This window comes from Paralichthys olivaceus, chromosome 3 (assembly GCF_024713975.1).
Source record: "Paralichthys olivaceus isolate ysfri-2021 chromosome 3, ASM2471397v2, whole genome shotgun sequence".
Lineage (NCBI taxonomy): Eukaryota > Metazoa > Chordata > Actinopteri > Pleuronectiformes > Paralichthyidae > Paralichthys > Paralichthys olivaceus.
Genome location: NC_091095.1, coordinates 22,220,675 through 22,234,696, shown reverse-complemented (window position 1 = coordinate 22,234,696; position 14,022 = coordinate 22,220,675). Strand labels below are relative to the sequence as shown.

Sequence of the window (14,022 nt, the reverse complement as noted above, 5' to 3'; positions counted from 1 at the left end):
CTGACTCAAAAAACGTGATAATAATGGCCTTAACAGAAACAACAGTAAGTAACTGTTATAAGAAGCACCAGAGCCAATGTCTGTATGTGTTTTAATCCCTATGTACTTGTAAAGGGTGATTATGTACAGTGCTGTAATTTATTTATTTTTAGACTGATTTGGACCCACAAGTCTGAAATAAAATGAAAGAACAGTTTTTATATCCCCAAAAACAGGGAGGTGGTAAAATTTAGTTTTCTTCAGCAAGAGATAACAAAAGATGCCCCCATGCCAGTTCTCCTCCACTGCATCCATTTCAATCCATGCACACGTTTTGTTATGAATCACCAGAAATGACACACACGTGGCAAACGGTGTCGCAGTTTTCTTTGAGGACAAAACTAATTTGTGCAGAAATTCTTCCTCTCCAAAACAACTAAAGAGAGGCTACGCATTCTAAGATTCTGTTCATTCCTCTGCTGGTTGTTGCTGGACACACAGCAAAGGGCTGCAGAGGCCATAGTTTACTATGAGTGGACTGCTGAGAAACAAAGAAGAGTAAATGTTGACAAAGTAATTTATCAGTGAATTTATGATTTAGCAGTTCAGCTCCTTTATTGCTGCTAATCCACATGGATTTCCTTCTTATAACATAGTAATTTCATTGTAAAAAAGTTTTGACATTTCACGATCATCTGCAGGGCCACTGCTGAGTCATTTGTGCATTAAATATAGAAATGATATAAGCCATGTCCCTGAGTTTTTTTAAAGTGACACAATTTGTATTTGTTGTCCTGAAGCAGGAGGCTGATTGTGAAATTAAAAAAAACCTTGATCAGGATGCAAATACAAATACCAATCATGACTCAGCTCTGTCTGCAAACAAATAAGATGCACAGGCCCCACCTTTGTATTGATCTTATTGATATATTGATCCGATATAAAAGCTGTTAACTCTGTAAAACTGACTGTTTTAGTATATGTAACACAAAAGAGGGCTGTAACAAACACATCACTTCTTGTTTAGAAGAGGAGATGTTCATACGCCAACATTCTTTAGACTCCTGCAAACAATTTTTTTAAGTTAAATTAAATCTATTTGGCAAGAAGTTGCCAAGCTTGCCTCATCATCAGTTTGAGTCAGTTTGAAAGTTGATGAGATCCATGAGATGAGATTTAAAGCTCCAGAGAGAAACATAGTAAGGACCCAAGTGTAATGATATCCGTCTACATTACATGAATCACAAGTTTTATGACGGCAGCATTTAAAAAGTATATTAAAACATTGTGGATTGATCACATCTATTTATTCCTCAGAAGTGCAGAATGTTTATTCCCTTAATATACAATTAGATACTTTGTCTGTGGCTTGTATTCATGGGATTTTCATTTATTGTGATGGAGAAAAATTCAAAGAAATTGTGTTGGCAAAGTCATCCCTAATTTCTCTTGAATCTGGCAGGGCTTATGTGGCCTATTAGAAAACACCTCAAATGGTTTAAGATGCTTCACTAATCTCCTTCACAACTGAGACAGCATGTGTCGTCTCTGAATCATGACGACCAGCAAGAGAGAGCCCAGCAAAGGCATTAATGAAAGATAACCAAGGTTATAGGGCGGCAACAGTACAGTGACACTGGATAGAAGAGGATTAACAAAATCCTCAACAGCAGATATATTCAACTAAATACTCTCCCATATCTTACTTATGATCACTTTTAAAAACTATTTTAGAGAGGTAGCCAGTTCTTATCATATGGTTATTATGATACATTTCATACAGCACAAGCTGCACACCTCAAAAACCAACCATTTTGATCTCATACAGTATCAGGAAAGAAAACTCCTCCTAATGCAAATCCAAAACACTGATCACATGTGGAATACAAGAAGATTATTTATTTCCAAATATTTTGCAGAACAAAATGACCTGAAATGATTATATATAATTTTGTGGCCTACATCTTTTTGCATTGTAACACACATCTATAAGGTTACTTATAGTCACATTTTCATAATACTTAAAAGCCTGCATAACAGCATATTTTCTTATGGTGAATATACCGGTTTGTTTTTCAAAATATATATTCAAACAAAACAAGGATCAGCTGTAAAAAAATAAGGTTCATGTTTTATATGCAACAAAATACAGACCTTTGCTACATGGTGGCACATATCAATCAGTTTCATTAGTGGTGATAAACAGATGGCTGATGAAAATACATGGACCTGATTTTCTATAGGGAATCAATATCAGCCTTGTTCCTTGTTCTGACAACACCAGTAGGGGGCGCTCCCCCGCAATAAGAGATCTCAGCTCTGTTTGACACTCATCATTCAAATGCTGCTGCTTAACAATGGACCCCAGTGAAAGTCCATCAAATTCATCATGACTCACTGAATCCAGCTCTGATGCAACGACAGACTTAGATAGATTGCAGGCATGGTGGCGCGACGCCTTATTATCTAAAGTGTTCATAGAAATATAGCACTCATTGTGTGTTGTTTGCAATGTTTCAGTGGGAATTAGATATTGTCTACGGGTCCACATTTGGGCCAAACTCGAGTAAAATCAGCTTGATTTAAATCTTTGCAGGTGAGATCACACCAAGCTAATGGTGGAAAAAGACGCATTTCATTTCCTCTGGGTGTTCCGCGGACTGCACACTGTTTTCCAAAGCCCTTTACACGGGGCCCAGCAGGAGCGCCACGACTCTACACCCAGTTCGCTCCTCATCCATCGGAGCTATTTAAAGTAAAGGAGGTAAATCTTCGCTCCTGCAGCCGACAATCCTCGCACACATTTCAGCCAATGGCAGGGGGCGCAGGGGACTGCCGCAGCCAATCACGGAGCAGTGCGAGCGCACTCCTGTTGACGACGCTCGACGACCATGGCCGGAGGAGCCGAGTCCTTCTCTGTCTCACTAACTTCTAGCGTTTAGTTTCCACGCGGGCGAAACGGTGAGTGAAAAACTCTTGTCGGTGCATTGTGTCATATTCACCAACTCTGCGACCGTGTGGGTTGTTTTTTTTTAACGGAGAGAAAAGTGTTCTCGGTGTCGGTCGTTGTTATAAGTTCGCTTCTCGTCGGTAAACCAGTATCCACACTTCGCCAGAAACTTCATGCGAGTTCTGCGCAGTCCGTGAATGTCGCTGCGTGTACTTCTCTTGCGGTGAATGTTGCAGAGTGCAACAAGTCCACTGACCCACTTAAGGCCCACAGGCAACGTATACGCGCATTTCTTGCGTTGTGCGTTTCCTGAGGTCGTCTCGTAGTTTAAAGTTTGCAACTGTTGTCGTTCTGAATGCAGCTCCGCTGAATTGAGGCTCTTGCGCTCAGATGTGTCGACTTGGTGTTTATTGAATGAGCCTCACATGTCCATAAACAGCCTCGCACAGCGGAGACATCCCTTTTCTGGGAAGAGAACTGTTAAATCCCCTGAAGTCACCCTGCAGCACTCAGCTGTGACTCATGACAAAACATGAGTTTATTTAAATCATTCCAGCCACAAATGTTTCTCCGCGTTTGACCTGCTTGTTTTCATTGTGTTTCTGTGTGTGTTTGCAGGAATGATTTGGGGGCAGCTGCTGTGAGCAGGGATGGGGGACATAGAAGGTTCATACCGGGCCCTGCAGACCCCCGGCACAAGGCTGGGGGCCCAGTTCAACGCCGGTATCAGCACCTTGGAGCCGGGCCAAAGCCTCAGTGCCAACATGGTCACTGCGAGCAAAAGCCATGGGCGAGGACCACAGATCCGTGTGCAGGCCCTGGACGAGTCTCAGGACTTCTTTGAAGTAGATGTAAGTGTCTCGAAGTGCTGCACAGCCTCATTGTGTTTTTCCCCTAAATCCTCTTTGATTTACACTGCTGCTAAGTCTGAGGTTTGATACACAGCAGGCTATATCTTACCTTGCAGTCCCAGGCTACCCTGTTTGCGTGTGGCTTGGATTGGTGACAGCTGCCACATGGCTTTGGCGCTAAAATCCCTTCCTCCTTAAGTCTTCTTATTCGGCCAACTTAGTGTAACTCACCAGGGCACTTTTGAAATATATCTTGGCTTTGATTTCTGCTCAACGCCTGTTTTCTTTCCTGTGTCCTAATGGTGACCAACATAAGACCATCCAGGCCTTAAATATGAATACCTGAATATGCTCACATTAACCATTTGGTTAACCAGAGTTGTTGTGTAAGTTTGTGTCCTTGTGCATTGTTATTTAGTTTGAATTATTAAACTGTGAATTTCAAGGTGCATTGTTTTCAACTGAGCATGCAACGGACAAATTATACACGGCTGAGGTTTCCCTTCATGGATGTTGCATCTTAATAATCAGCACCAAGAAATTACAATTTCCTTGGACTTTTTTTTGGCAGGTTGCACATCTTTGACAAAATTGAAACTTTCTAGTTGTTGTCATTTCAGCGACAAAAGCAAGCAACGGCACAGTGCTAATACTGATGTCCGGTATTAAAATGTGGCTGTTTGAGTTTAAGTGAGAGGGTATATTTCGGTGTTAAATTGGTACTCTGAAATGTTGAAATCATGAGACACAGATGAACATGAGTGAGTTTGTAGCCAAGAATTGTACCAGTTGTGACAAGAATGACACTCTGCAGACTGCATACCTCCACCAAGGCCCAACTGTCCCCCTTATGAAAAATTAAATAGATCTTTCATATCAGTTCCCAAATTTTTTTCATCAATATCCATGAATTATTCTCTAAGAAATCAAGAAAAATGTTAAAGAAATTAACATTTCTGGATCTGCCCTCTGATCTGGATGCACACCTACATTTAATCCTTGGTTATTGACCCACCTACAACATTTCATGGAAATAGGTTGAGCAGTTTTTGTGTAATCCTGCTAACTATAAAACAAACGCAGATGAAAACATAACCTCGGAGGAGGAGGAGGTAATTACTTCATAGAGAAGTTGATCTCTTTTAAAGTTTGGTTTGATCAAATCTTGAGATTAGCACTGTAAGTGCTTCCCCACTCTACAGGAGTTATCAAGAAGGCAAATAGGAAGCAATAAGGAAGCCACTATCAGAGCAAGTTTCCTTCCTCTCTGTGGAGGGAATACATATAAAAGTAGAGTCTCCACTGTGACCAAACAACCACGCCGCTGTCTTTGGAGGCTTTGAATAGTACATTTGCAGTGTAATATAACTGAACCTGGCAGCTAAAAGTGTCAGAATAGCTTAATGTTTTTTCATTACTTCATACTAAATCCATGTGTAGCCACAACAATAATGGTTCAGGCAGAAGTGTAGGGGCACTGCTGAGGCAGACATTTCATAATCTTATGCACCATATGTTGTCTCCTAGTCTTAATCTAATTGAATGAGACAGACATGTTTTAATTTGGTCAGAAGTGGGTCTGTGCGCTGCTCCGTCTGGAGGTAAATAAACTTTTAAAGATTCATTTCGCCAGTTTTTGGATAATTTTGGTCTTTGTGTATTGAGAGTTGAATGTAAGCTCTGAACGTGTTGTTGATAGGAGATGGCAGACAGAAATACATGGCTGCAAAACTGGAATGGCAATCCTGTTGTCAAGCAGACTGCCGTTTGCCAAGAACAAGATGTCCTCTCAGAGGCTCCGTTGTTCACCGCTGCCCAGACATTGCTTAATATTTCTGTTCATTCAGTCTGAGGAGTCGTGGGCTTGGGGGTGGGGGGTGGGTATTTATGCCTGTATAAAGAATAGCTACAGAGTTGTACATCCGCTCCACTAGGTCAAATTTTCACATTAAAAGGAGCTGCCAGTGTGCTGTATCATTCTCAGTTTTGTGTCTGTTTCACCACATTCACAAAATGAATGAAACAGCGTAACCTTTCGTTATCTGGATTGGTAGTTTTCCCCTCTTGCGTACTGCATGCAAAAATAGATACAAAATTGCAGTGTTGAATTTTTGAAATGGTTGTGGCTGTCAAGCAACTGCCTCCCCTCATTGTGGCCCATTTGGTTGCTCAGCTGCCCAAATATCTTATCGGTTTGTGTACAGTTCTCATCACCTGCTATTTCCTACCTCTCCCACTGCACTGTGGTTAGTAAACCATAAATACCTGGATGTCAAAAGTGATTTTAAAATGCTTTTCTCTCTTAAACAGATGCAAGGCACACTTGATCTTGTCTTTCTCACACTTCATCAATCTGTGACGCAGTATAGATTTAATTTCTTGTGAAACATATGGTGTAATAGAGTAAATGGATTTATGGCCTTATAATGTCTTTAGCCTGGATCTACTACAGAGAAGTCAGACCCGAGCACATGTGCTTTGATGTGTTGGCCTCTATCTGCTGCAGGTACCCGGCATGGTCATCATCAGCAGACATTTGCTTGCATGGCTCTTAGCCATAGGCCCCTCCCACCAGCTAGCACAGGAGAAAGCTCAGCCTTGTGGGTTCTGGACGGGGAGGCTGGGCCGGGACGGCAGGAAAACACAAGCTTCTTTTATCCAGCACAGCCAACCCCTTTAGCTGGCCGTAACTTAGTGTTTGAAAACTCACAAAAAAAGGGCTGAGTGTGGGAAGTGGAACCTAGCTGTGTGAAAATGCCGTACAGCCGGGGGTAATGGTGGGAGGGAATCTGGGCAGGCTTTGCTGTTAGTGTTGGCAAATAAGCACATAAATAGCAAGGTTGACAAGCAACTGGGTTTGGGGGAGACAGAGGGGACAGCCTCTGGTGTTAAAGGAGCAGTTCAGAGGGAGCCATCATGGCAGTGCAATGTTTGAGCAAGGGTGGTGGGGGAAGGGACTCGCTCAGGAGAGAAGCCCTGTTAAAAGTTTGGTCCAGGAATTTCAACCAGTGGTCTGCTGCTGAAGTCACATTTTCTTTGTTAGAGTCAGATGATAACACTTGTGTATTTTATACGTATTGTTTTACTCCTGCTTTCGTCTTCTATCAGCTGTTACAGGGATGGATGTTTATGAGATGTAAACGGTATAAAAGAACAAATCACAGCAATATGTTAAAAGTATTTTTAATGTTGTTTTTTGAGCTGAAGTGGTAGCAGACTGTTGTAGTTTGAAACAGTAGAGAAATGTGATTATCTGTGTAATAGATGGAGTAGAACAAGGCATGTGTTTCAAGTGCATGCTCAAACATGGAGCACTCTTGGACTCTTTATTACAACCACTACAGCTGAGCACTCAGCTCTCATCTGTACAAAGCACTCACACTGTCCCACTGTACTCTGAAGTAGCTCAACAGTCTAATGGCTGTGCTGAGAATGAGCTGTTTAACATCTTAAATAACCCCTTGCTCTGCACAATATGCATCTCTCCTGTTGTAACTGGACTAATTAGCGCCATCCACATTTCAATGTTTAATTTCTAACACCTATCCCATTTGCAATGTTTTCACCTGCCGCCCACTTTAGGGTTTCAACCGCCTAAAACAGATATTTGGAAACTTTTCTGGTAGCTGGGTCTCAATTCAGAGGCCTTCGATGGTTGCATTTGATGACTGATGCGATGAGGCTGACCTTATTCAAAGGCTCCCCTTAAGACAGCCGACAAATTTGTCCCTGTGCTTCCTGTTCACACTGGCACTGCCAAATGTATGTGAATGGTCACGTTAAAAGCACTTGGGGCGGCTGTGGCTCAGGACATAGAGCGGGTCGTTCTCCAACAAGAATGTTGTCGCCTCCCCATTCCTTATGCCCTCGGGCAAGATACTGAACCCCACAGCCCTTCTCATATGAGCTGAAAGTGCAGCCCATAGATTCTGAGTGTGAATGTTCAGCTGAACTGTAAAGTGCTGTAAGTGGTCATTAAAACCAGAAAAGTGCTGTAACAATACAGGCCATCTACCAGCTAGGTTTAAAAGCAACCTATCTCAAGTTTTTCTGTTTTGAGAGCCAAGCTTAGGCTGTAAAGTATCTGGGTTATACAGACTTGAACAGAAGGCACAGTAAAGCACGTAATCCTGATTGCCTCTATCTAGTGTTTATCTACCAATAAAGGTTCTGCCCAACTGTCATTAGGTGTGTCTAAAGTTAAGAGAGTGAAAAAGAAACCGGTGTCAGCCAAAAAATGAAAGTTGACATTTAGGTAATAAAGTCATCAGAGAACCTGTTGAACTTTGAAATGTCTTCTCACAAACGTGTGAAATTGGCCACCGATGTGCCAAGATTTAACATGTATGTTAAATGCAGGAAATCTCCTGGTGGCAAAGTCCAAACAATGTATGTCCCACTGTGCCAAATTCAAGCCCCAACACACCCCTGCTGTGAGTAGGAGGTTCTGCTAGAGCTCACCTCCATTCATTGGAGGTTGGGGAGTATCAACTGCTGTTTGGTATACCGTGTATAACCTGTCACGCAAGATACACCCACCCAAGCCTTGAATCTGAACTGGGCTGGATGATATTGTGGTTACACCAATGTTTTCTTCTTCATTCTCCGTGAATGAGAAGGGCGGTCCTCCCACATAGGGGGCTGCTTTTTAAGCTCAGCACACACACACACACACACACACACACACACACACACACACACACACACACACACACACACACACACACACACACACACACACACACACAGGAAGATTTGCCTCCCAGAGAAACATCTGTTTGTTATAATCCCTGTTGCTTTCGGAGCTTGATTGGGTGACCCACTGACCTGCCTTAACGTCTGAGCTAAGAGATGAGACCATGGTTCAAACCACAAGTTGGGTGTGAACAAATGCGATCTCACTGTCACATTACAGGCATTTGGCTGATTTGTAACACATTTAGCTGCATGGCATATAAACTTCTTAAGTCTTGATGGCAGACAGGCTTGTGACCAAATATCTAGTTTCAGGCTACATTCATACTACTACGTTTTGCATAAAAAGGCATCAACTCTGTCACATTTACGTCTGTTGTCCGCTCTACTCTGTAGTTTTATAGCCAATAAAACTGAGACGTTTTAAGGAAAAGGGGGTACTTCTATACAGAAAATACTTTGACATATGTCACGATGTTGTTGTTGTTGTTGTTGTTGTTGTTATATCCCTGGATCTCTGATTACCACAGTGAGAACAGCGTGTGCTCAGCAGATGGTCTACGCGTGCTCTGTCATTTTGTTGCCCTAAATTTAAGTTTGGCTCTTTTCCTTTTGTCACATTTCTGCTCTTGAACTCCAAGATGCCACACATTTTACGAGGGTGATAACCCCACAGTGCTCTAATAACTGTGCACCCACAGTGTGTCTGCAGTAACTGAGCGGACACACAGATAACCCAGTCGGCAGTGAAAGCAGGTTGTTCAATGTACTTTTTTGTGTGTTTTCAAGTGAGGGTGATCTTCAGTCGTGTGCCTTGTCCTGTTGGTTAGCTCTCAGGGAGAAATTAGATCTCCGTCATCCCTCCTTCTCAGATTGTGGACGATAAAAGCCAAATATCCCAGTGGAGATTTTATACTCTCCCTCGAGACGACAGCGCCCTGAATACAGTTTAACATTCCTGCAGAGGGTTAATGAGTAACACAAAGGAGGGGCCTCTGAAAGCACACCAGTCCACACACATTTGCTCATGACATTCATATAACAGTTTATTCTATTCTTGTCGAACTTATCACCCTAAGTTATATTATGTGTATGTATTTGATATATACACATAATATAAATCCTAAGGCTTAGTGGTGATCAGCCTGATTATTTCTATTATGCATTTCTAGGATCTTGAATTCTGTTTACCATGAATTTACACTAAAGTACACCTGAAGAATGTGAACATTATATACTTTTGAATGGAAACAGTGGAAATGGAGGTTTTTGTATGGACATGTCTTTACTCATAGAGAAGATTTACTTTTGCTCATGACTTTGTTTACCAAGCACATCAGACATTGGGTTACGTCAGCTTTGAGATTAGTATACGATTACATTGATTCATAGTTGAATTGCTTTCACTGAAACAGAAACGGAATCCTTCAAAATGTGCCTTACATTTGGTCTCAGATACTAACTGATGCTTTGTAAGTAGTATGTTTGGCCTCCGAACTTTTGTTCCCAGGCTGAGATCAGCTGTAATCGGACACCGTAGTACTTACTTGATTCTTATTGTTCTGGGTTTGTTCCCTCAAGGTTGATGCACTTATTATAAGTCACTTTGGATACAAGTGTCAGCTAAATGATAGGTAATGTAATGCAACTGTAAATGCACAGAAACTCAGGCATTTTACAGCAGATTCCTACATTTATGGATGTTGTGTCAGTAGGTTTCACCTGCAATCTGCATTATTGTGAATGCAGAACATGTGATAGTATCAAAGGAATGGAAAGACTAACTACAGTAAATCTACTGGTGCTCTTCTGAGCTGCAGTGTTCGACTTTAGCCGATCTTTTTATAAGGCTTTTAAAAATACTATTTTACATTACAACCAGATGTCTCAGGCTATAATTTTCTCAAAAAGTCACAGGCTGGGATTCAAAACCTCAAGTGCAGTGTGTTCTTAGTACATAGTAATTAGTTCTTCATTTAGTGAAAACAAACCCCAGAGCGCTGAGAGGGTAAACATCGTCAGAGTTCCTGCGTGTGACTTTGCTGCTCTCAGAGGAAGACATCAGGAAATGTACAGTAGGTTACGTTCTCGCTGTCTATTCATCTATCAAAGTCTAAGAAACTATTTGAATCAATAGATGGAAGGTATGTGGCCATAAAACACATAATGAAGTGGTACCAACGCCAAATATTTTCTGCACGACACATCTGCTTTCAGACATGCACTGAACTCCAGAGGTCCTCCACAGTTTTTGGGAGGAGGTGTGTGTGTGAACGCAAATGTCCGAGTGAGTGCTTTTGGTTGTTTTCTTTCTAAATTGGGTCAGGTGATAGGAGCCTGATGAATCAGAGAGTGCTTTGTCGTGACCTAAAAGACCCTATTAGCAGCCGGGTGTGAGTGTCTATGTCATCTCTGTTTCAGCCTGTCCAGACTTGGAGTTTACAAACTAGAACAGGGCCAGACGCGCTTCCAAGCTAGAGGCTCAGAAACTTTGACTAGTGTGAATGGCAGGTTTATCAGTGTCAGAGTTAATTAGTTTTCAACCGATGTAATGTGGATGTAACCTGAGTAAAAATGTGTTTACAATCGTCATTTCTGTAACCCACCAATGTTTTTTGTCAGCTGCCTTGTTCTGTCAAAACAAATCTATTTCTCATTCATATTCTATGATGTATCATCATTGGTCATATGAGATCCTCATGTTGATGTAGTGATGAAAATAATGATTCCGTCTCCTCTGTTGTTTTTGTTTTTTTTCCTCCAGCCCAAAGCTCTTGGACAGGCGCTCCTCTCTGAGGTTTTCCACAGAGGCAACCTCATCGAGAGTGATTACTTTGGCCTCGAGTATCAGAACATGCAGTTGAACTGGGTATGTACGCCAGGAAGTGTGTCTTTAGTTTCCTGTTTGAAACGGACACATTGAAAATCCAGGAACTGACAAGCAAACTGATTACATGTGTCAGTTAAGTATTGAACAGCAAATGTAGAAAACATTTTGAAGGTCAAAGGTCACAGCGTGCTGACAGAAAGACTCAAGTCAGGGAACAGGACCAGCCTCTGAGTCATTCCTCTGCTACTTCTAGCTTCCTAGCTTTCTGCAGCACACACAGTGAGGTCGTATTGTTTTCACTGGACCTGAGCAGTATATAATCTCAGCATATTTTTAACTCATCTGACACATGTGCCCATATGTCAGACTTTCCATTATGTTATTCTTCCAGAAACATAAGTGGAATTCAAGACCACCTACAACTTTTTAGTAAAGCAATAGAGAAGAGATGAAACGTATTCTTCAGAGAGAACAGAGCTGGTGTGGTTTAGTAAACAACACATCTGTGGCTCTGCAGTTTTTTTTTTTAAATGAAAATTTTCCATTAACAAACTAAATGTTTAGCTTCTTACTCAATAATGCAGGATATTTGGATGAGGGATATTCAGAGTGATTTGTTTGTCTGATATCTGACTTTAGAGCTTTGCTCGTCTTTGGTATGACTTCCAAGGCAAACAATGCATGTCAAAGGAAAAACACACTGCTAGCCAGTTAGCCAGGCGGCTGGTTTATCCTTCTGCTGTCTGTATTTGTCATTTGTATTGGATCATGATTATTCATTGACAAAAACATTTAACCAAAGTATAAATAATAAACAATAGAACACAAAGATTCACACATCATTACATACATGTGCAGCACTGCTGTGAACACAGTTAAACTGACTAAAACAGACCAATAGGCCTAAACAAAAACTATTTATCAAACAGCTTAAAGGTCCAGTGTGTAAGATTTAGGTGAAAGAAAGAAATTGAATATAAAATAGTCCTAGTGATGTTTTCACTGGTGTGTAATCATCTTAATTGTATGAATTGATGTTTTCTTTACCATAGAATGGGCCCTTTATATCTAAAAAACTTTATATTTACATGGAGGGGGGTCCTCTCTGTGGAGGCCGCCATGTTTTTTATTCTCGTACAAACTGGACAAACCCTGATTTGTAGATAGTGAGAAGTTTTAATCTTTTGAGGTTTCATGACAACTGAAGTTCACCACAGGTTCTCTTTCATGTTTGGAAGGGGAGTGTGAAATGAGGAGTATTCAGCTGCAACATGCAACCTCACCTCTAGATATCACTCAATTCTACACACTGAACCTTTAAACCTTCTAACGAACAGCTTAACAAACATCACGCTGTGTATTGTGTATACAGATGGATGAGTATATCTATACTTTTCTGGAATTTATTTTGATCCCCTGACCTGCATATGTGTAACTATGAGCTGAGAGAAGAATTGAGGTAAATACCAATCTCTACCAAACTCAATATATCATTCTGGATCAGGGACATTCCTCCCTCTATTGGGCCCAGATGTAATAAGACAGACTGAGGGTTTGTAGCCAGCATTTGCCCACAAGATTGTGGCAAAACATTGCCGCATATCTGTGCTATCATCTAGATGCTAACACAATATACAAACTGTGTGTTGTGAAAGAGTCATATAAGATAAAGCTGTCATCACCTGTCACATTTTTTAAAAATATCTCATAATATTGGCACAATGATACAATTTCTTTCCTTTAGGTTTGGCTGGAACCCACAAAACCCATTTTTAAACAAGTCAGAAGTAAGTGAGATCAACTATTAGCTCAGGTTCCCTCTAATGGAAATGTGCATTTGTGTTGATGATGTGTTTTCATGTTTGTTTTTCAGGACCAGCAAATACCCTGTTTAGACTGGCAGTGAAATTCTTTCCTCCAGACCCTGGTCAGCTGCAGGAGGAGTACACAAGGTCAGTGACTGTAATTTCCTACTGGATATTACATTTATCTCTTGCATGTGCAGAAGGGCTTTTCTTTACTCTTCAGAAGCTCATGATTTTGGCTTCAGGGCATTCTAGTATTTGTCCTCCCAAAAATGTTTTTCTAAAAATGTAACTGCACTGAGTGAGAAACCCATGCATGTGTCAATGTTTGTATTTATTTTCCTTTAACAACCAACTCAAGGTATCACACTAAGGTTTCAATGCAGGATTCACATTTGTAAAATTTGACCTTGTGTAACATCTGACTTGTGTGCTCTCATGTTTAAGGTGGAGTACAGGGATATATTACTCTTGACATATGTCGTCAGTCTAGCGGCTGTATAACTCTGTAAATAATAACCTTTTGGAAGCAACTGCACAATGGGGAAAAAGCGGCTGCTCTGAAAAACGGCACAGCCTTCTTCTTTTTCTTAAAATGAAAAGATAACCGGGGATGTGGATGTGTACACACAGTATTGTAGTTGGGCATGCCCAAGTCCAAGTGACTTTATGCACTCTACTCCACAAGTTGTGACGGTCCCCTCAAATTACATAAGGGTCTTCCCTGCTTTCCTTGTGTATAAGTATTAAAAACTTCAGTGAGAGGATGAAGAGAAAGAAAATGGTCAGAAAAAAGAGATAATCCTCATGAGAGAATTGTGTGAACAAATCTCTCCTCTCCAAGTGGAATGTCAGCAAATAAGTCATTGCAATTTGATTAGCATCTCTCTCTGTACATGTCAACTGTTTTTA

At 41.1% G+C, this 14,022-nt stretch overlaps 1 protein-coding gene across 4 annotated transcripts in view; it reads left to right on the top strand.

The window, feature by feature from the left end:
* Positions 1-2,801: 2,801 nt before the first annotated feature.
* Positions 2,802-14,022, top strand: part of farp2 (FERM, RhoGEF and pleckstrin domain protein 2) — a 31,037-nt gene continuing 19,816 nt past the window's right edge. For all 4 annotated transcript variants that reach the window (XM_069522526.1, XM_020080997.2, XM_069522527.1 and 1 more), the window contains exons 1-5: positions 2,802-2,940; positions 3,548-3,780; positions 11,240-11,344; positions 13,050-13,092; positions 13,179-13,257. In XM_069522526.1, the coding sequence (XP_069378627.1) occupies positions 3,580-3,780; positions 11,240-11,344; positions 13,050-13,092; positions 13,179-13,257 (428 nt within the window). In that variant the 5' untranslated portion in view covers positions 2,802-2,940; positions 3,548-3,579. The remainder of the gene's footprint in view (positions 2,941-3,547; positions 3,781-11,239; positions 11,345-13,049; positions 13,093-13,178; positions 13,258-14,022) is intronic.